Raw genomic sequence first — 24,562 nt, forward strand, 5'->3', positions numbered from 1 at the left:
TATTTCAAATTGAAATGGTATAAATGTTTACATACTTCTAGTTGTTTAAAAAAATATATATTTATAAAATGTGAATGTTACTTTTTGCTGTCGAAATGATGTCACTGTGCATTTATCAGCTACCAGTACTTACTTCGAGAAAATCAAATTTGCACTCCTCCTTGGCCTCGATATTAAACGAGTTGCGAAAGTCCAGGCGTATGATTTGTCCCTTTGGCGCTGTAATTAGATGCCGGCATCCGCAGGACAGAAGAGTCGAGAACGGAACAGAACAGAACGGGACAAAGGCAACAGGTTAGTACTATATAGGTATATTTATATATTCCATCATTCCATGGTTGCCATGGCACTTGACCGCACCACCTCTACTTCCACTCCCATTTCCGCCCAGGATGTCAGATCCGTCCAATCCTTCGAGCTTATTTAAAGTCAAATGGCCCCGAGCCGAGAAACTGATTAACAACAGCTCACCTCGGCGATTCTGACTTTTAAGGGATAATGTGGCTAGTTGGACTGCGGTTGGCCGAAACTTTGATGCCCTTTACAAAGTCTTAATGCTAATGGATTTAAAAGAATTTAAACAAATAGCCAGCATTACGTTTATGTCTCCTTTTGATTGGTTTTATTTGCTCTAGAGACGTATGGAGAAATGTGTGGATATTTAAGTGTGTTTAAATTATGAAAAATGTACTTTGCTTGTACTTTATTTTATTCCAAAAAATTGAAAGCATTTTGAGAACTTGCTCAGCTTTTTCTAGCAATTAAAACGCACTTGCAGTTAAAATCAGTTATGTGCACCTTATCTTTCTGAATTATCAAAGCTTACTTAACACCTTTTTGCTTTTATTGGGCACATCATTTGGATATCTAAAACATCCGGCAGTCTAATAAAAATATTTGAGAAAATTTCCGCATCTCAATGATCCAAACATAACTAGACCCTCTTTGGCACAAAGTAAGAGAAAAGTGAAAAGCCCAGGACCCAATCTCGTATCTATGGCCAAAATGATAGCGTCTGGGGACTCATTTAGTGGCCGCATAAAAAGAAGAAGGCATCGAAATGCTGGACACACCTACTCACCCACTCTCCCACTTTCCCAGTCATCCAGTCATTCATTCATTCACTCATTTATTCACTCACTCACTCACTCACACTCGCATTTGGGGCCATACATATTCAGCCAGCGAATCCTCGGCATGAATCAATGGCGATGGGCTGGCTGTGGCTGTGGCATTTCAAAACACATTTTCCCCTGGCTTTTCTCAAATGGAACCTTTGTGGCCAATGTGGCATAACAACACACACCAGACTTACACACAAGCAATTGCCAGGGCGTTAAGACCCACACACACACATACCCACACACATTACATAATGGAGATGGACAAGTAATGAAAGCTGGAATCACAGACAGACGAAGAAAGAGAACTTGAAAGGGAATAGAATTCCACATTGATTGGCCTTGAAAAAAGAAAGGGACATCACACACACATTTGGGGCTGTATACGTAACATTATCAAATTACAAAGCCCCCAGGCAATTGAAAAATTTTGGCACTGCACTTGCAGTCCCTTTCCAGTCCCATAGTTAAAGGCTAATTACTGAGCCCGGCTGCCCAAACTGTCCAAATCTGGCCAATTGATGACTGTCATACCGGCTGCACAAAAATGGGCCTTCTCATAATTACACATCGAACACAGAATTATTAGCCGCTTTCATACCTTTTCGGACAGAGATTGCAGAAAATTGAGATAAAAGCCCCCATATCAGGTGAATAATTTTCGGAAACATTGTTTGCATTGTTTGCTATTTGAAAATTAAAAAAAATTGCGCATACGACACCGTAGCCACAGGCTGAAATGCTTTCACCGAACTGAGTGTTGAAACCTAAAAAAAGACCACTAATAATCCGCTTTTAAATATTCTTTTGGTAAAGTTAGTTAAGCGTTTAAACAATTTTAAAATGTTATCAAAATCGCCTTTACCATACAGCTCCCTGATTTTTTCTCGAATAACTCTGAACTTTCGAATCCCCGACCGCAGGAGTTTTATGCCCGCAATTCCTTACGGCATTTGTGTGCCCTGCGGGACGCCCATCTTGGCCATAAAGCGAACCTCAGCTGGCTGCCTTTGTTGGCCCGCTTAGTCCAACATTAACTTGGAGTGGCACACACATTGATATGCAAATAAGCCGATGCCCCCCTCAAGAACTCGCACTCAGTACCCGTACTCGTACCAAGAACACAGTAAGGGCTACATATGCTGGGGCATATTCGTAGATACAGATACTGGAACCGCTGATGCGTGCTTATGGAAAGTCAATCATTCGCTTTCAGGTTTTATCTGTCAGCTCTTGACTTTTGCAGTGACATTATTTTGTCTTAACTGACAAATGATTTGGCCTCCAAGCGACTTTAGATAAGCATTGGAGTTGACTGTGAGTTTCCCAGTTTGCCAGTTGCGGTGGCGAAGGCACTGAAGCGAGTGCAGCTCAAATATGATGACAACCCGGCGACCCAAGCTGGCTACCCGGAATCTGAATCAGAATCTGAATCTAGAGACCCACCCAGAATCCCCAATCGAGGGATCGCATTATGGTGCCCGGGGAAATGGGAATGGAATGCGTGGAGCCAACGCGCTAACGCTTTTAAATGGGCCACACAAAACGGCCCTGCCATGTGGAATCTGTGTGGAGCATCTTACGCATCAGCGCCATCTAATGCCTCCGGTTCACTGGTTCACTCTTCACTCTTCACAGTTCCCCTTCTCCACTCCCGATCTCAATCCCCTTCCCGACTGACTCACTGACTGACTGACTCACTGACTGACTGACATCTGGTAATGTCAACAGCAGTGGCAGTCAAGACTTTGCCAAAGACTTTGCAATTATTTGCAGTAGCTGGCTGCTCGTCGCCAAGTGCTTGCCATATAAACTTTTACGAGGCCTGCACTCCACTCCACTTACACTCAAAGAGAACGGGGTCTCAAGGAGCCAATATTTTCATCTTACACCGATTTAGCTTATACGTACGGCTTATTTTTTATCTATCTTTGACTTTATGTTATTTCTGATGCTAAACAGTTAAAGAAAGTATTTTATTTTAAATTTATGGTACTAAAAATTCACTTAATAACCATTGATAATTTTGATATATTCACACAAACAATTTTCCCAAGACTTTAATTAAATCAAAAGCCTATCTCTTAATTCGATAAACACTCATATATACTCTTTAATGTTATCCCGTAAAATATTTATTTTCAAGGATATGTAACTCCGAAAATCGGAAAATTGACCCCTGCTCCCATTTCTCTCAGTGCACACTCACTCTCACACTCGTTAAAAAGGAAGTCGGCTGCCAATTGGCTTCCATCAAAGTTCGTATTATCTTTGTAACTGTGGAATACAGATACAGATAATGCCAATGATACTGCTGGATTTTGCCCGACTGATTGTTAATTGCTTAGCCGTAGATAATCCACAGGAATGAGTTTCTGTGACTGTCATGAATACTATACAACCTGCAATTAGTTGGCGGCCTGAATCATTGTCATGCCTGAAAAAATATCCTACTTTAATAAACATTACCTTAAGGCGCCTATGAATTATAAATGACATGGACTTGTCGGGCTCTGAATATGTATTATTTATTATTTTTAACGGCAATCGCCGTGATTGTCATGTATTTAAACAATGAGGCTTATATTTTCATTTTTGTTTGAATCATTAGGTGTTTAGATTTTGAAATTTAAGAGCCCATAACCATAGACAACTCTGATACAAAAATGGAATTCAAAATAAATTATTTTATATTTAAATTAAATATCAAATCTTTATATTTAAACCCCAATGGACGGAAAGCAAAGCGAAAATTATTCAAATTCAGTACAAAATGTTTGGATGATCCACGATTATTTTACCATTGATCCATTGATCTTATTTTAAAGTTTATGGCTTTTTAAATTCAATAGAAGATTTTTCGGACAGTTGTTTACGAGGAAAAATTCTGATTTTCACCTGATTTACCCCAATATTTCTAGGAGACCCCATGATTAGGTTCGCCAAATAAACTCACCTGTTATCACCCGGGTGCAGTTGATGTTCTTCGGATAGAGATTGGGATACTCGGGGCTGTACAGCTCGTTCTTGGTGGGATCGCCCTCGACGAACAGCCGACAGCGGTCCACCTGGTCCTCCTCCGCCTGTCGCTCGCTGCGTCCCGCCCTCGGCGGTCGGGAAATGGTCATGGCATGCCGCTCCTCTCCCCAGGCGCCCAGTTCCCCCTCGCCCTCGGCCACATCCTCTTCTCGAAAGGGGCTGGAAAATCCTCTGACCGGCGGGGGCGTGACAGGGGTAAAGTTCAATGGGCGGTCGCCGGGCGGTATTGTCAGCGTTTCTACGGTTGACGTCGAACGATTGGCGATTAGCTCACTGCCGGCAGAAGCTGCAAGGAAATGAAAGGGAAATGGGAAACTCCTGAGTATGCAGTTTGAGTGGCTATATATACAGATATTTCTATATGCGCACACAGTCATTTTCGGGCGGTGGCAGCATTACATTTTAGTATGATAATAATAATCATGAGCATTAAAATTTATGCGGGGGCGGACTTGTTTTTCGTTAAGTTTTTTTTCATAATAATGCGCATAACTTTTCGCAAGGCAAAAAACTAAAAAGGAGGAAAAAGCACAAAAACGGAGCACAGTAAAGCATATATTTATAAAAGTGAATATATGCCGGGACGCTGTACCTGTTCATTTTTACATATGTGTTTGTATTCAGAGAAGTCGATGCTTTCCCGTATTCACTTTTGCAAGTCAATTTTCGATTTTGGTTTAAAAAATATTAATTCTTTAAGTCACTAAAAAATAGGCAGTGGGAAATTAAATATTCGTGTTTTTTATAAGAATATTTAAAAAAAAAAATGTTGTGTGTTAAATTCAAAAAAAGTCAAAGAAATGTCAATTTTTTAAACGCCAAATATAAAATAATAAAATCACAGCTATTTTGATTAAAACTCCAAAGTAAGAAAAACCGAGAGCCCAATAGTTGGCAACTTTAAAAGGCCACACCGCCAGTAAGTATGCAACGCATATTTTTTATTAAAGCTTCCACTTGCTACTTTCCCTCGCTTTCTGCCGCCCTCTCGCCCACTCCCGCTATTTTTCTGTTTGAGCAACTGTGACTGTAACTGCAGCTGGAACAGTAACTGTAACTGTGACTGTAACGGCAACAGTAACTGAAACTGCACCTAAATAACAATCGTTAAGCCCATGCAAAGTAGCCCAAAGCACCGCACAAACACATCGCATGTTTCGCTGTGTGGGCGAGTATCAGTGTGTGTGTTCACAGGGCATTGGCACAGCCAACAAAGACTTCGTCCATAACCACCGACGAACCTCAGATGCCCTCGATGCACAAAGAAAGGTGGTTTTGAAATCAATTACAAAGGTGTCCAAAAGTATGCAACAATAATGTTTGAGTCCGTAAGCCCAAAGAATTCATTTTTTTTACTGCATACTTTTGACAGATTTATAATAGATTTCTTGATCAAAGTGGATGTATTTAGTACACATCACTATAGTAGATAATTATTGTTATTATTCCTATAAAAATTAAACGTTACCCTTAACACTCCATTGTCAAAAATCATTGTATGGCCTCCTGAATTAAAAGCAATTAGCTTAATTTTGGTTTCTGGCAGTAAATAGCCAGTGGTTTCGATAGTGGCCAAAATACCGCAACTGATTGGTTAACACATTCATTAGCGTAAATCAGTAAGTAAATTCAATTGGTACTCACTTAGTTTGAAGTGATATCACTAAGTGCACATTAATTTAGTAATTGTTTGGAATTGTGTTTCAATGAAAATTGAATAAATAATTTAAATGCGTAGGAAAGCAAAACATAAATAAAAATCATACTTAAGTGACTGTTTTTGCATAATTATTTTTAAATACTTAATGAATACAAATAGGTAAATAAAATAGATTAAAATAGAATTAATATGAAAACAATAAAGTACATTTCATAGTAAGAAATTAGTATTCGTTAAATAGTCACTTTTTTCTTCAACAGCTAACGAATCTGCTCATGTCCTGACAGATCTTGAAGATGTCTTGATTAAAAAAAAGGCTCTTCATTTTTGGCGTATTTCTTCATCTATTCGAGACGAGTTTATGGGTCATAGAGTATTTAGTTCAGTTGTAACAGCAATACAAACACGACCTGAGCACACGCACATGAACATTACACACTCTATACTGACACACACACAGACAGAGGCATGAAGGCATGGGAACATGTGAAGTGTTTGCTTCACATTACATGGCTGCTAGTGCCTAATGATGTAGCAACAAATTTAATAAACATATTAAGTGTTGATGTTTTTGTAATCGCACAGGGCAACGCCAGATGTTACTCCACTTCAACCATCTCCATCTGCATCGCGTCTCCCTCCCTCCCTCTTCTCCCCATCTCTCTTCCACTTCCTACTTTTCTCTGTTTGCCTTGCTTTTTTAACACACATGCAGCTTGGCACACGTATAGTATAGGCTTTTATGGCATCCATTTTGCCGTTAGTCAAAAGCTGCTTATTTCCGTTCTGGTTCTGTTTCTGTTTCCGTTTCTGTTTCTGTTTCGGTTTGTGTCTCTGTTGCTGTTTCTGTGTTTGTGCTTCTGATTCTATTTCAGATTCTGCTTCCATGCTCCTGCATTCAAGCAACTATTTGTCACATCAATTAAACGCAATGAACATTAGAATTAATTTAAATGCGAACATTAAACGGATTGCCCTTTAATGAAGCGATTAAACTACACCTTCATTTGGTTTCTCTCGCTCTGCCTCTCATTAATATTGCTATAATTTATGGTTTTAGTTCAGCTTTGTAATTTTTGGAGATTTTTTAAATTGTCATTATTGATTGGGCTGCGGGGTGGGGCTTTCAAATGGATGGGGAATTTCGACAGATTCGGTCCTGCAATGCGATCGAGTTTTATGGGCGTAGTTCCGGCTGCCTTCTGTCGGTTTCAGTTTTGGCCGCAAGTTGAACTTACCAACCATAAACTTTTCAGCGCAAACCCTCGCCAAACACGCCCTTTTTAGTCCTCCACTTTGATACACATAAATAATAAAATATATATAATAAACTAGGCTAGAGAATTTGAGGAATTTATAAATGTTTATCCCTCAAAATATTTCTATAAAATAGTCATGTCTAAATGCAAACAAATAATATTTATATTAATTTTTTGTTGATTTTCAACATTTGTTCAAAATTGTAGATGTTATAACTTAATGAGGTGGAATAATTAAGGTTCAGTTTTCAATAACCTACTGTAGTGATCTATTACAAAAGCTTTGCAGAAAAAAAAAATACAAGTCCAACCTCGGAGATGTTGAAACTACCATAGCTTGTAGTTTTTTCTCTCTCTACATATATCCCCTGCTAAGTCATTGGATCTCAGACTTCATCGCGTTGTTCATTTATATTCATATTTGCATATGTCTGAGTCGGTGCAGCTGTCAGTGGGTCTCAGTGCGAGTGTGGGTATAAAGTATCCCTGCCACGCCCCCCGCCTTACGCCTTTCACCACCGCCCACTTCGATCCGAGTGCCTTGGGCTTGGATTCTGGGATTCCTCGCTGCCCCGCTCGTCGTCCCGTATGTATTTTATTCGTCGACGCAGTTATTTGCTTTAATACACTCAATAGACTTAACACATTTTCCACGCCCCCACCGCCCCCCATCCACCACTCAAACACTCAACCGCCGCCCACTTTCCACCCACTCGGTGTGTGTTTTGTAGTTTTCTGCAATAAATTTTGCATTTTGCTGGCTCTGCCAGGGACACCCACCCAGCCAAAGGAGAAGCTAAAATAAAATAAAAAAATAAATAATATTTCATTGCAAAGACGACTTGTGAATGAGCAGACACAGTGCCTGACAGGGCTTTGAATATTGCCGAAAAATCATTTAAAATAAGCTTGGGATATTGCGAAAAAGAAATAAAAAAGATTGGAGTATTCTCTAAAATATAACTAATTATTTATGCAAGATTCAAAATATGTCAAGTTTGAAAAATAAGGAATGACTATGACACATTTTAAATGTAATCAAGCTTTTAAGAGCTTGCTTCTATAATAAAAGACAGTTTCAAATAACAAATAATTGAATATACCTTGTTAAATATTTAAAAAGTTATACTGATCGCATTAAAATTAATAAATAATTATAACTTATTTATTAATTAGAGCCACTGTGCAGTTTGCTGTTCTGTGGCTTTAATTGCAACTGTGACTGCGATTGTGACTTTGTCTGTGGCTGTGCATATTTATAGTTTTGTATTGTCTGGCAGGCAACCCAGAAATGACTAAAACTGCCTTTTGAGCGCCAGTTGAAAGGGATGTGGGTGGGTTTCTGGAAAAAGTGGTGTTTTGGGCGCAGAATTTCTTCGGCGGGCGAGGAAACTACATCTGCAGTCGAGCAAAAAGTAACTAAGTATATAATAATTTACAGTTTGCATTAAAATTTTTGTCAGCCAAATGGGCCCCAGCGACTGAAAACTCAACCTATTCGAAGCTGCATTCACAAAGTACATAATTTTCTCATGATTTACTAATTGCTGGAAGCTGCCGCTTGTTGCTCTTGACTGCAGCATTTACAATTTACAAATTTCTATTGAATAAATTATACGTGGATCTAACGGGGAAACTGGTTTCTCGCAAAAGTGTTCTCCTAAATCAAAGTAAATACGTACTAATCGCCCATTCCGAGGGAACTATAAAGAGCTTTGAAGTCGGGACAAATACGATAATGTCAATCCATAATTTAGTGGGCAAATATTCAAACATGGAATTCCCTGTGAATAGAAGGGCCCTGGGCTATATTCACAATACTCCACGCGGCTTAAACTGCTTATTAAAGCAAAATAAGCTCAACAATTGTTTGATTTTAAGAAGTGTTTTAATTGCTTGAACTAAATATAAAAAATTAATTGATTGCATTAAATTATTAGCTGCGAAATTAAAATACGAGAACAAACATATATACGAATTATTTACATAAAACAAATACTTTGACAACGAAATGAAATATTTTAAGTTATTCCCTGTCATTTATATCAATGCGTTTTTGACTTAAGCCGTCAAAGACAGCAGCGCACTATAAAAACTTGCCCATAATTAAGGCCACATTAGTTGGCGTTTACCATAGACATTTTAAAACTCCCCTTTTAGCATCTGCTCTTTTTTCCTTTACAGGGGGATTACGACCTATTCATGGCAACGCGCGCCAAGAAGTGGGGAATTGAGTAAGTGTTAATGGGAAGTATGGAGATATAGCCGCTAGTATCGGGATTCTGTGCAAAATTCAGCTTGCCACATTTTCGCATTCCGCAAGACATGGGCGTCGAGTAAAAGGGGGGCGAGGCCAACTAGCAATATGTTACTACTTGTACTGTAATTCGCAATTAACATGGAAAATGTGGCACTAATGGGGAGCAAGCAAGAGCTAGGGAAAGATAGTGTTCACTGCCAATAATAAGTCTTAATAAATTTCAATTCGTTAATTAAAAATTATAATAAGCAAATGCAATATTCTATATACTTATTATATGTATGTATAAATGATTCTTAAAAAAACTTGCAAATTTACCAATGATTAATTTCAATTAAATTTGTTATTTATTTAAACAATCCAGTAAAGCAAAAGAAATTATATATTTTTGTTTAAGCAATGAAAAGCGCTTCATCTGTAATGTTCAGTCGCCCTAAAACACTCATGAAATCATGATGACTCAGAATTTAAATATACATGAAGAGATGTATGAATTTTGCCGGCCGTCTGCAACTACAAAGCATTTGGTGTTTGTTGCAATTTGTAAATGTTTAATGGAAATTATGAAGGGAATAAATGCTAACGAGCGTGTGATTGATGGACCATTTGCGGCCTGCATCTGGCGGAAAGTATCTGCTGGAAGGTGTGCGACTGACAGATACACATGGACCAAGCCGATAATAATTTATAGAAACTTTTCGCACATATGCCATTAATTGTGAGCCGTAAGCGGAAAACATCAACAGCATTATCGGGTAAAAACCACTCGTCGAGCGATGAAGATGGAGTGGATATAGTAACAATAACTAAGACACGCGATGGAGATTGTCTGGGTATTTGTTTTATTTTTATTTATTTTGGCAGGACTCTCATCCTTCGACTTTCGTGGTGCTGCATCTCAAGTTGCCGCTCGTGTTGCAGAATTTCAATTTTGGTCTGGCGCAGCACATAAATAAAATCAGTTTTATTATTTTTCGTGGCGCAAACATCGGGTAGAGATGGCGCGATAGAGCTGCCAACAGGGCGACACATATATCGAAAGTAATTTTCTTTTTTTGGGTAGCAAAGATTTTGCTTTTGCAATAGTGGGCGTGGCAGCCACCTCTGGCAGACGCTGTCGAAAAAGCCACAATACAACCTGAAGTTGCAATTAGCAATAAAACATGGCAACCCGGCAACAAAGGATGCACATCTCGTGTCCGCTGTTAAAATTTATTGTAGTTAGGTAATACCCATCCAAACGCCACTGCCACGCCCCTATTATCTAAGCTCATTACCTCCTGAAAACCAGAAATTGGCAGGAATATCCTGCAAGGTAGTTCAGTAAATAAAACTTATAATTCTAATTGTTAGATGGAAATGGGGAGTGAGAAAATGAGTACCATATATACGCTCCAAACCATAATCATCAATAATGCATTATTCAGGAGGCAGCATGGTTTATCCTCTTCTTCCATTCTGCTTTTTGGTTGTTGGCGCTTTTAATTGGGACTTTAAGTACGCTAGGGCATTTTAATAGCCGTTCAATTGAATTCACCATGGCAATTGAATCGTGTCTTAATTATTTGTTAGGTTTAAAAGAATTAAAAAAAAAATTAAGCTACATTTGATGCTTAATTTTAAAGAAATGAAACATCATTTTTGAAATAATCATAACCATAAGCATTTTGTTTTGGAATTTTATACCTCGCTGAACTAGCCATAAAATTTCAAATTGATTGGCATTCACGGTTAGAAATTGTTATTTTAAATCAATTTTCGTCTATTGATAATGTTTTTTCTTATTACAAGCATTTTAAACCTTTCTATTAGCTTGTGATTTTTAGAAAATGTTTTTAAACATTATAAGTCTCCAATACCTGTAAGTATTTATGCTTTACCATTATATAAATTGTACCATTTCGGGAATATATTGATAACCAATCTTTAAATGTAATCGTATTCTTGAGTTTTTATGTGTTTAAGCCATTAAAAATTAAACGAAAGCATTCTACAAATATTGTGCAAAAAAAGGTATATTTTAACAGACAGGCGTGTTTACGCAAGTCTACGTATAAATATATCTATAAGTGTTGATTGCGTTGAAGTTGTTTTACTCAATTTTTTATTAACAAACTGTTTTCACTCTGTTAAGCTTTTGGGCCACCATTTTGTGTTTGTTTTCAGTGAATTTGTACCCATATTTGTCTTTCTCTGTTTACCATTTAATATATTTTTTTTTTTTGCTCGCTTTTAAAGAGATTTTGTGCAATGACTGGGATTTGGTTCCCGTGCCCAGGCAGAAATCGCATCCCCCCATGTAATGCCAATTGAAAACATCAAATTTGTCGAATGCAAACAAAATATCTGCTGCGGTGGCCAAACCGACATAATCCGGCTGGAGTCGGCAGGAACCGGAAGTCGGAGACAATAAGTATGTCAAGCCCAACTAACTGAAGCGGCGACATGCCGCAGATTAATTTGCAACATCCACCGACACGGCAACATGCAGCTCGCTTCCGTTCGTTGGGGGAGGGAGGGATTTCAAAATTGTTAAATTGAAATGAAATGCCCGACAATTGGATTGCGACAGGCAAATTGAGAGCAAGGCTTCTGGCTTCTAGCTCCTGCCACCCGTCCATAGTGCGTATTATCCCACAGAAACTGGCGGATCTTTGGCAAACTTGCGACCCCCGAGCCTTGATGTCGTTTTAATTTTGAGTGAGGGCGCAGAGATTTAAAATTAAATCAGAGTGCGGCTATGTCAGATGATAAAAGGGGATGTTATTTTATGCCATCTCTTCCACAAAACCCCCCCTCAAGCTACAGGGGCGCACGTAGAACCAGAAGCGGAACCAAACGAGAAGTACAGAAGGCAAGGGAAAATGAATAGAAACAAAAACATTATATGTTTCGACTTTTAGATACTTAGTAATCAAAAGGTATGAAAGAAATACAACTTTAAGAACGGACTCCATTTTACGCATAATTTAGTTATTTATTTACTAATTAATATTCACTACTTTTGTATCTATGTAAATATAAGAATAAATAAGTGTCAAATTTGCTTAGAAAAAATAATAAATGTTGCAGTTCATATTTGATTAAATAAATTTCTATTTAACAAAAAGTCAATCAATGTCTTTATATACAAAATTAAAGGTTATTTAATATATTACAATATATAGAAAAAAATTCGTTCTATCAATTGCATTGCATTGCAGGAAATACATTATACCCTTTAGTTTATGAAATACCGGGTATGAAAATTATAGCCAGCGGAATCCGAACACGAACGGAACTCTTTAACCGAGGCATACAAGCGCACCGCCAACCAACCACCGCCCCCTTCACCTCCACCTCGACCCCAAAAAAGCCCCCCCCCCACCTATACTATCACTACAGTGCGTGCTTAGTGGGTGGAATGAAAACGCGAAATGAAAATCTGCAGGCAAACTGTCAATTTGCAGCGAAAATTTGATTAGGGTTGACTGCATTTTCACTCAGATCTGGTCTAGAAAAGGCTGGTTGGTGATGGGTGGGTGAGCACCTGGCAGCGGGAAATCGAGAATGCGAAAAGGAGACAAGGAAAACAATTCATGGAAAACGCTGAAAGTGTTATAAAATGAGGTTATACTAAGATGAATATTTTCTTGCCGAGGTATTTAACAAGAGTTCAGAAAAGCCTCAACAAAACAAGCAACAAATTTAGGATGTAAATACTAAGCTGGTTTCATTAAATTTGAAATTAATTCTACACCCTTTTTCCTTTATTCAGTCAAACCGAATCCATCTGCCTTTTGAAATTCATAACAGGATTTAACAAAATTGATAAATAAAAAGCTTTAGACAGGGATAATAGACGCCAGGATTACCGACAAAAAGAAAACCCTAAAAATATAAGAAATTGATAAGAAAGGTAAGTACAAAGTGAAAAACAGAACCTTCAGCCAAAAGCATGACGAAGTGAAAGACAAGAGCACAACCAATTTAGGTAAAACATGAAAGAACAATTATCAGGAAAAAACAAAAACCATATGAGGTACTTTAAATTATTTTTTAATGTTTTATAATTTAAATAAAATGTATTCTATTATAATAAAACCAATTATATGTGCTTAATTCTTAGAAAGTTCCTTACAAAGTTTACAGTTTGTACAAGTGGTTTATTCCCGCAAAAACTGTTAAGCAAAGTTATGCAAACATTTTTATTCCGCTTGCGAATATATTTTCTGAATATAATTTCGCGCAGTATGTTACCAAGCCACAATGCCAGACATAAGCTCATGGCCCTTTAAAAAGAAATAAAAAGAAATCCGGCAGAGCTCATATCCTGGCTGAAGGGAAAAAAGTAAGGTAGACAACACAGGGCTTAGGGGGGCGGTGGACAACTTTAGGGGCGTGGCTTGGGGGGACAGAGGGACCGAGCATTGTTACCAACTTAGATTAAAAGTGATAGCCAGACAAACGCTCCTAGCAGCGGCTCCAATTGAGAAAGCAATCGCAGCTCGGAAAAAATTGAAGATGCACCAAAAAAAAAAGAAGAAAATGAGAGAGAGAGAGAGAAAAAAGCGTACAGGAACAGGGAATGTTAAGGAAATGGGAATGGTACGAGAAACAAGGGAAAAACAAAAACAAATTTTATAATTGAAATCAGTGTCAAAAGACAGCCAGAGAAGCAGGAACAGGAGCAGCCAGGACAATTGAGGATGGCACTTAAGTCGAATGGCCAAAAAAAAGCAGAAGGCAGCAGTGGGAAACGGCGGAAAAGCCAAGTGCAAGATGCAGAAATTAGAGGCAATACGACCAGAGAAAAATCCCAGAGCAAGAAACGCACACAAATTAGCTAATGTTGAATAACGCCAAAGCTAAAGCCAAAGCCAAAGTCAAAACCAATTCCATTCCCTCAACTTCTTTAAGTTTTGGAACAGAGAACGAAAGCGAGAGCGAGATGGCCAGCAAAGCCCAGTCTCACTTCCTCATTCGAGGGCCAAGGCGTCCACAATTGGGTCAACAAACATTTGGAGCAAATGGCCAAGTGCGACGGGCCGTGACAGGAGCATGAAAAATGCTTTAAACAAACATAGGTTAGATCTCCTTAAATTTGGTTAAGAAAGTGGAAAGAAAAGTGTTGAGACTACCAGCACCTAAGAGTGAGAAATTAGCTGGAGTTAGGATTATTTTAAAAATGCATAACGCATGATTAACAATTACCAGTTTTAAAACCTCATATTAGCTTATTAGCTTCACGAGAAAATCTGTACCACAGCAAATGAAATATTCGTAAGGTTAATTATAAAATGAACTAGACTACTGATCCCGTTTAGTGTGCATTCAAATATAAACAATACACTTATAGTTAAATCAAGCTAAAAGACTTTAATTTATCTACTATAGCATCAGATATTGTTTTTACAAACAATAATGCGATCGATTTACTCATATATTCGCCATCACACACATGTTGCACCAATAAAGCTAATGTCATCAATATAATTTAAAAGAGAAATTGTGAGAAGACATTTTGTTTACTAAAATTGTATGGAAATTGTAGTAAAATTCGCAATGCCTAATGAGTGCAGTGCGGTTAAACAGTTTGAACACTTATCCAACATTGATAAATTAAACAAAGAAAGCGTTTTTATCGCTCCACCATACATCTTCAGCTGATTGAGGGAATGACACAAGCCAGCTTCCAGTTATTCGATGCCAACTAGCAAATTGATTGTCCGTTTGTTTACGGGAAAAGGTGAGACAATTATTTACAAATCCAGCTCCCATTTGTCCAACTCAGTCAATCCCACCTCCCCCCTCCCTCCTGCCAAGATGGCAACTCAAAACGAGCAACTGGCTATTTGTTAGCATTTTGCAGTCATTACGCAATCCCCAGTAGCTGCCCCAGCAGGCAGTCCATAGCCCTTAATTAATGGCCACTTTTGGGAACAGTTGGCAGTTTCTAATTTCAAATAAATAAAAGCAATCCCCACTGGCAGGAGAATACTCAAACCCATGCCCATACTCCCTTTTACATTTTGCAGCCAAACGGACACCTAGAAAATGCTGCCACTCGATTTACCAAAATCAAATGGAAATTCTCCACTCGCCAGCCATTTTTGTTATACCATTTATATACAAATATATATCTCTCACATTTCAATTTGGTTTTGTTTATTTTTTACATTCGAATTTTGATGCAAGCACATTCCGTTGCCGAATATTTCCGCTTGATTGCCACGTGTGGTAAATTCCTCGCCCCGATTAACTTGGGCCTTGTACCCCGGATTTCCCACCCCCATCCGCATCCTTTGTGCCATTTTTCATGTCAAAATTATTCAATTATTGGCGAAGCGAAGTAAAATAACAAAATACTAGAAAAGGCAACGACAATGTAAGAAATTGGAAAGGGTTCGCATAATTTGATGGACTTATGGATTCTCTTTATTGAGTCTTAAACATTAATAAAATTAAAATTAAAAAAAAAAATTTTTTTTGCCAAAATTTTGTATAGGAACTAAGAAAAAAAAAAGAAAATCTTAAGTTCTTGATCACTATTGCAACTTTAATAAAGGGTTAATCTGACAGACATTTTTTATTAGTTTTATCTAAATTATAATGGCATTTTTGTTTGACTTGAAGGAGTATGTTTATTAAATGTGTATCCTTAGTCCACTATCCTGTCAAGTAAATATATACACCCTGTGCTACCCTGGATCCATCGAGCGTGAAGGCAACGATTTGGTTAGGGCTTGTGTGTGTGTGAGCGTGCGAGAGTTGACTTCCGGTCGCCGCCATCTTGTGGGGGTCACATTTTCTGCATGCATTAATTTACAATTACGATAGACTGCCGACAGCTGCCTCCTCCCTTTGATCTGAATCTGAAACTGAATCCCTCGCCTGCGTAACGTAAATTATTATCGTAAACAAAAAAAAATTAGGCAATATTATGTGTCTTCGTCTTTGTCGTTGACCTTTTTGCCCCATGTCTTTGTCCTACTAAACGATTTCGGGTTACAAAAACCGACCCTTGGCATTTTGCAGCTTCACTTACTAAAAGCCGAAAAATGTTCTGTCTACCCGGACAGGTGGTTGAATCTGTCAGCTCGAAGAGACTACAACGACGACTAGCCCTAGCAGGGGCAATTAAATGAATCCCTATCAAAGGATTCCCCATCCTCGTTCCAGTCCAGGAACCACAGGACATCTGGTAAATGCTCGTCCAGTGGCGTCAATCAATTACTTTAGTTGAGAAAACGCATTTGCGGTGACACACAAGGATATTGGGGCGGACAAGGGGGCGTGGCACGGTCTTGAGGTTAGTGTCAATTGGCCAGAGAGACAGTCACTATAATGGCAGGACAATTGAGTGTGTCTTTGTCTAGCTGGAGTTGGGCATATATTTATTGTACAAATTTTACAGGCGGTTTCAAAGCTGATTTATTGTAATTTTAATTAAAAACATTAATTTATCGAGATTTTGAGCTTGCTTTAAAAAAAGACTTTAAACCTTTTCAGCTTTTACTTTGATCGTAGTTTAATAAACGTAATACTCCTATGCAGAATTGTAATTGAAAAGCTGAATTTGAATTTTTAGGCTTTAAAGCTTCTTTTCAAATTAAGCCAATGCTTTAAGAGTTATACTTTTGCTTTTAAAGTTCGAAGTAAAAAATTGTTGTACCTTCCTAATTAAAGTAATAAAGCAATCCCTTTGTATTTTCTAGCATGAAAAGTTTTTTAATTGAGACCACGAAAAGTCGCTGACAAATCGTTGGCAATCGAGAACCATTGAGGTATTTATCGATTTCCCTGGGACTTAAAGTTAAGCTGGCAAACAATCGGCCAATTAAGTGAACTCAACTCGACAAAGGGACATACTTATGCATATCGATAAATAAGAATGCAGGTACAAGCCGACTTAATATGTAAATGGGATTGCATTATGGAGTGTTCTCGTATTTGCGTATTTGAGGCATGTTGACCAACTTGGCCAGCTGCCACAAAATGCGACAAACATAATAAAACAAAGGGATGGGAAATGCCGTGAAATTGCCGTCCCTTTTACACGACCTTGAATGCACATACACTGCAAAATATATGTGTAAAAAGAGGGGAAAAAAAACACAAAAAAGAACCATGTCTGGGCGAAAAGTTTACGACTTGTTTTTGTGCTCGATGCGAAAAATGTGCGAGTTCGAGTCAATTAATTACAGGCAGCCGAACACAAAATTCTACCAAAGCACAAGCACACATATATCATCTTTGTGCGTGGCTTTTTGTAGCATACAATTTGGGGCACACTCACACGCATATAGGCATATGCACACACACACACACACACACATGACCGTACATTTAGGATTCGAGTTTTATGGCCAAATGCGAAAATGTATGCATTCGACTTGTGTGCGAAATTGGTAACACAAAGGGCCGCAAATGCCATATGGCCATATAGATGATGATCCAACCTATCGCCGATATATCTCCCAGTTGCCCAGTGCCTGTGTGAGTGTGTCCGCATAAATAAGCAAACAAATGAACGTCTAATGAGGTCAGAGAACGGGGCAATAGTCTTGTCCCACCCAATAAAAGTAAGTCTCCGCATGTGAGAGATCCTAACTGCCTTACACTGGCCGAAATATGATGATTGCTATTTTAGAAATATTTATAAGTGATTTTAAAAAGTTCTTATTCATGTATAGTTAAATCAACGAAATTTTTATTGAATAATGCGTTTATTTAAACAAATAAATTAAAAAATCTTGTGTGTTGAAAGCATACGAATAACGCATGAGATTTTAAAAGCTTATTAATTTTACAAATGATTTGAAACTTTTTCAACCAAAAATGATCAAAAAGTCATTTTATTTACATTAATGAATAAGCATTACATGTGCAAGTTCTATCATGTTTGTTTAATAAAAAAAAAATAAAATAAATTCATTAATAAATTAGATATAATATTAAAAGATTAAAAAAGATTAAAATTTTTTCTTAGTGCAGTAACGCACTTTAACACCTGTTCCCCGCACTTATGCCGTTGGCTATGTTGTAGCACTTACCGTAAACTGCTTGGCCAACAATTAGCAACATTAGCAGCGAACAGCGTGGGTCGGGGATTAACCTTTGATTTTGTTGCTGTTGCTGGTCGTGTGGCCGCTGCTGTGGTTGTTGTGCGCTGCCAGTGCTTCTTCTTCTTCGCATTTTGTGTAAGGTTTGCCAGCTTTAGTCTTATTGTCTCCGTCTCCCTCTAGCCCGCTGGCGCCCTCTCTTTCTCTCTTTCCGCTCGCAGTAAGAGTCCTCCACACGTAACTGTAAAACATTGTTAAGAAAAAGAACGCCAAGGATAAGTCCAGGATATAGAACATGAACAAGAAACAATATAAGCACAGATATGCGCATTAAAATAGCTGTCGTTGTATGGAACTGAAATTCTGTAAGGACATTCATTTGGGCAAGATAATAATAAGATATTTTTAAATGAACACATAAACTGATCTTCCCAATACAACAATAAAATTATTTGTTGCAATGGGCAATAAAATCCAACTGTTTCTAATTCTTTTTAAGTATTTTAAAACTTTATTTTACATTTTGTATTAAAATTTCTTCAACTTTCATCGTCAATTTTAATATTTCAAATTAAAAATGTAACATTTTCAATATTAAGAAAATCTATTTTATTGATAGACCATTTCATAATTAGTAGTTTATAGAATAATATAAAGTACCGCACAACAAACTTAAAACAAAATATAGACTTAGTGCTATTATCGTGGTCCTGACTATACCAGAAGCAACATAAAGGAAATCCAATTGAAGCGAGTGTAAGACAATTGCTCGAGTTTGTTCAAACAATTTTGCGCTCCTTTCTTCGCGCCAGCAAATGAGTTTTTCCTCAAATTGAGTTTTCGCCGCTGGCGAAATGTCAGCACCAAAATAAATGATAATCCCATCAAGTGTTGGCAAATTGCAGACAAATATATTGCAATTTGTTGGGAATTTGGTGAAGGATTACTAAACACGCTGACGACAGGCAACAAGGGTGTTTGTTTGGAATTTAAAAATGTAATTAATTGGGTGTTGTTTGTTAATGAATTGCTAAACTGTTGTCATAATACTTTTTTTAATTTTAAAGTATTTACACCGTAGAAATGAGTTAAATAATTATAAATATATTAAAAACAACATTTTCTACTCATTCTTGGAGTGCTAAAAAAATTTAGAATTAAAAATAGGAATATATTTGTAGATATTATTATTGATTTTAATGTACTTTTTTTCTTTGTAGAGAGCAGAAAAAATTTCTTAACCCTTAATTTAAGACTTTGAAAATATCCTTCTTGTCGCAAATATTTTCCCTTCTCCTGACATCGTTTGATGAAAGTGAAATCTTGGAAAACATGAGAGGAGGGCACCCTGCACACATCCACATTCTTTTTTCCAATTTTTTCGGGGCCTCCGACTGCACCTGACTGACCCAAATGTGTTGGCAGTTTTTTCTTTCAGCGGGCTCTGCACCCCCTGGAAACCGACCCCTCGCCGCCCCTGTGGCGTCATAAAGCATGACCCAATTGAATTGTTACGCTCGTGCTAATAAAATTTTATGTGCGGCTATTATTAGGCTCTCGTGTCTGTTCGTGTCCTGCGGCACCACAACAAACAATGTCACTTAGGGTCCTACTTGTACACGCAAAATACTTGCAGAGAAAAATAGAGTCCCAAAGTCTTACATTTTTAACTGGCCTTGCCCAGTGTCGATAAAGCTTTAAAAATATATTTCTACTCTTCTCACTTTTCAATGTCAAATTGGCGGTAAATAAATATTAAGATACAATTTAATAGAACAGTACGTATTTATATGTAATTTTGATCTATAAAATATGAGAAATCTCAAGCAAACAAATATCAAAAATCTATATAAAATAAATATTAAACAAAGATCAACATTAAAGGTCAAACAGCCGGGTGATTGTTTTTTTTTCTAGTGTATTTTTATGAGGCTTGAGTATGTACTTTCTTTCTTTTTGCGGTATTATTTTGTCCATGCTACTGTTGAAATTTTATTTTGATACTGTTCTGCTTTTAAGGCGAAACTAATTTGTTTCCTGTATTGATTTTGTTGGGTTGGTTTGCTTGGAATCGCCAGTCGCGACGGCGTCCAAAATTTATGCATAACTTTTCTTTTCTCCGAATCTTTGATATCCAAACGCTTTGATTACACGCCCCGCCACCCATTCGTCCACTTAGCCATTCTTTACCCTCGATTTTGCACTTTATTCTCAGAATGTTTTTCGCATTTTTTGCGCTTCAGTTGTCTTAGGCGATTCCTCGTGGCGTTAAGTACTCAAAAAAGCAGAAAAAAACATGCCTTGTTACAAACGAATGGAATGGCTAGGAAAAATGGGGAAAACTGAGTTCAGGCCACTTGAAAGGGGGAAAAGCGAGGAAAAACATCTGCCCCCCCCCCCCCCCCCCACACAATTTGCATGCAGGCGTCCGCCGGAGACAAAAGGGCGCTAAAATCCCGAACAGGGATCACGGCTAGAAGCGGGACATTGCCCAGGACTTTCATTAGGCCAAATAAAAGGGAAGAAGTGGGCAATTGACGCAAATACTTGGTGGCATTTGTGGGCAAGAAAAGGGCTAAGTTCCAACTGAATTGGCGAAAGGATTTTGCCCGGCAATCGGTGGAATGTTTATTGGGAGCTCTAATTTTCTCAATAAAAGAAACGCAGGGTTTAACGGCCTTTAGTGCTTGAATAATGATATACTCGCATTCTTTTTTTTTATCTAAATAAATACTATTACAGGTGAAATTATTGAAAATTTTGGAAAGGCAAGTGATTTGCTTAATAGCAAAATTGATTTTAAAAAAAATTTTGAAGGTACAAATTTTTAAATATTTAATAAAAAAGCTCTATCTAGAATAAAATGCTATAAAAAATATTTCGTAAGGCTTTTAAAAGTATAATTTAGTGAAATTCATGGACAAATTTAAATACAAAAAATCAACAAATACCAATAATGCGATCTAGAAAATAAGATATAGTTTGTAAATTCCAGCCTCTTGTCTTTTCAATGACAAGATGACAAAAACTTTTGCACCAGTACGGAGCCAAGTCACATATGTATATTCTCATCAATTTGCCATAATTTCTGCCCCCGGAAAACTGCCATAAAGTGTCGTAAAGTGCATTAGAGCGCACTTGGCATAACGCAGCCAACAATAAGGAAACACCAAGGAGCCAGGACAGAGGACTCAGGACTCCGAGACTGACAGGAAAGACCAACAGAAGTCCAAATGTGTGTGTTTGTTTCTGTGTGTGTTTTGCATAAATATTCATGGTGGGTCGGGGGCGTGGTCGGGGGAGGGGGCGCCCACAAGAACTGCGCCAGCGGGGCGACTAACACCTTCTGGCAAAGTAAAAAAAAGAAGAAAAAAATGGCAAATCGGAATGGAAAAAAAAAGGGCAAAAGCAAAATGTGAGGAAAAACACGAGAGGGAAATTCCCCGTTGTCGTTGGCCGTTTTGCCATTCCTGCCCGATTCCCCATACTTTATGCCCATTTCTGATTGTTTATTAGTGCGGCAAAGTCCAACGAGTGGGCCCCCAAAAGGGGGCGTGGGGGCTTGGCCGTTGGGGAAAGGCATTTTTAATGCCTTGGTACATTTATTGGCGTGTTTTACGCGCCATAAACTGAAATTCATAAACATTTTTTATGCACTTACATGTGTAAATGTGTTCGGTTCGCTTTTGGTTTGCTGGAATGCATCCTGAGGGTGGGTGTGTGTAGGGTTAAGGGCTTTGTGGGTTAAGGCATGGGCCGGTGGCAGCACCAAAGGTAACATTCACATATTTTTTGTCGAGGTGTGTGTGTGTGTGTGTGTGTTATCCTGCATTGCGAAAATGCGGCATAAAAATTCATTTTATTGCTTACGTTTTTGTATTGTGTTTGTACCCTGCCTTGGACAGCTGGGCATCTGGGGTTGAGGGGGTCGCCTGTCTTAGGTGCAGTTCGGAATTATATATGAGCACGTAGGAGCAACAGTTTTAAGCACGGTTACAGCTTTGAATTCTAATGGGCATAAACAAAACACAACATCTGAGTACTCCCTGCAACTGTATAAAATTTATAAAACAAAATTTCAAAAGAACATTTTGAATAATATTTTAGATATATACACAAAAATTTGGAAACAAAAAAGTAAATTGAATTTAAAGTAATTGAAATTATAATCAAATGGCAAAAAAGTCCTCTTATATAAGAATAATTAAACATAAGTCAACGAGGTAATAATAAAAAAATAAAATAATTATTTTATCTCTGCAATGGCACCCATTTACAGTCCAGGTCATAAACATTTTTCCCCATCATTGACCCAGAATTGCCGGGTATGATCGAAAGGAACTGGATTATTTAAGCCTTTCCCTAATCGCTTTTCCGGCCCACAGGCAGGACTGCCTTCAGGTTGCCAACTGGTGACAGGCCACTTGCCAAAAATGGCGACAAACCAGAGCGACACATTACGCATACGCACATTACGCATACGCAGCGTGGGTCGCCCTGTAGGGCTCATGCATATGCAAAGGATGCGAATGCGGAAGAGGACGTGGCCGAGAGTGTGTGTGGGTGATACTGATAAGCGCATTAAGGACTCCACTGGCTTTCGCAGGCTATTCGAAATTGGCAGCACACTCGATTTGGCGTGCCATCTGGGGTGATAATTGCGCCCGACCAAAATAGTCGATAAGGTCAAAGGTTGCCGAGTAGTCTAAAGAAATAGCCCAGCAATGGGCAAAGGAAAATTGGCAATAGCCAAAGTTCAGAGGCCGGCACCTGAACACAATTGGAAACGGAGTTATGACCGAGACAAACAAGCCAACACAAAGCGAAAAGTTATAAAAAAAGTTTGCTATTAAGAATTTAAGAAATTTTTTACTTATTGATTTAAGATCTAGTTTTACAGTTTTTTTTTAAATTTATTTGACCTACCTTTGCTCTGGCAACTATTAAACATTTTTAGATCGTTTTATTTTGCATCATAAGAACCATTATAATTACAATATTTATTTACAAAATAAATGCCCTTTGTTTAGATATAGTTTATTTAATAAGTGATTTAGAATACGTATGAGCATAATTACTTAATAATCCAAAAAGTGTATTTTTCAGTGATTAGATTGTCGGGGGAAAACTTTTTTTCCTTTGGAGAGTTTTGCGCCGACTCATGTGCCATGAAAATTGTTTTCATTTCCAATTCCAATTATTATTTTTATGTGCATTCATTGTCTGCGGGCCACGCATGATTTTATAGCCAAACTGCTGAGTCAGCGGTTAGGGGGAAAGCAAAAGAAAAATAGAAACACGCACCAAGTCCACTGTACTTGATTAATTTGAACAAGTTCGAGAGTTTTCCCCCGCTTTCCATCTTCCATCTCAATTACCTACTTTATATTAACAGCCCTGTTTCACTCTTGACTGGCCACCAAAGGCGGCGCCCCATCCCCTGAACCCCTGTTTTGCAGGATGCCATGACTTCATGCCTCGTACGTGTCGCAGAGAGGTCCTGATGACTGGGTCCTTGGAATTGAAACAAATTCGAACATGGCCCTGGCAAAATGGCAAAAACCTGCGTCGTCACATCTACATAAAGTAACAACGGCAACAACAATTACTGCCCATGAAAGCCAAGCGAAGAATCTGTTGACATGCCCATGGAACCGAAATTAAGTGCACTGTGGAGCGAAGCTAATTAACTAATTAACAATTTTGGCTAATTAAAATATTTAAGAAACCAGTCCCAAGAATGATGTTCTCATTTATATTGATGTATAAATCAACCAGATGAAATAATACCGTTTGATTATGTGAAATGAAAGGTGCCACACAACTAAGGGTATAAAGAAAGATTTAATGCCACAACCACTAAAAAGCTACATTTTAAGTATATAAACATAAAATAAAATATTTATGCATCTTAAATGGCATGAATAGTGGAAATAATTATAACCGAGATATTTGGGTTTTTTCATTGCCTTTTAAGACCACTTTTAAATAACTTTTGCATAATAGAGAGATTTGTGTAAGAGAAAATGCCGATGCAACCTGTAAATACATTTTAAAATAAAATATTTTTAGATATATGTTTTAAATCAGATTATAAACTGAGCTATTTACTATTATAATTTCTTTATGTTTCTTTTATTTGCAATAACTTTTGATGTTTATATATAAATTATGTTTTT

The 24,562-nt window shown here is 37.8% G+C and overlaps 1 protein-coding gene across 1 annotated transcript in view; it reads right to left on the reverse strand.

Annotated features, from left to right (window-relative positions):
• LOC128264611 (uncharacterized) overlaps positions 1-24,562 on the reverse strand; it is an 84,468-nt gene that overhangs the window by 31,594 nt on the left and 28,312 nt on the right. Inside the window, 3 exon segments of the mRNA XM_053000185.1 lie at positions 134-219; positions 4,078-4,446; positions 18,375-18,624. Of these exon segments, the coding sequence (XP_052856145.1) occupies positions 134-219; positions 4,078-4,446; positions 18,375-18,516 (597 nt within the window). The 5' untranslated portion in view covers positions 18,517-18,624.

Source organism: Drosophila gunungcola, unplaced genomic scaffold (genome assembly GCF_025200985.1).
Source record: "Drosophila gunungcola strain Sukarami unplaced genomic scaffold, Dgunungcola_SK_2 000075F, whole genome shotgun sequence".
NCBI classification, from domain to species: domain Eukaryota; kingdom Metazoa; phylum Arthropoda; class Insecta; order Diptera; family Drosophilidae; genus Drosophila; species Drosophila gunungcola.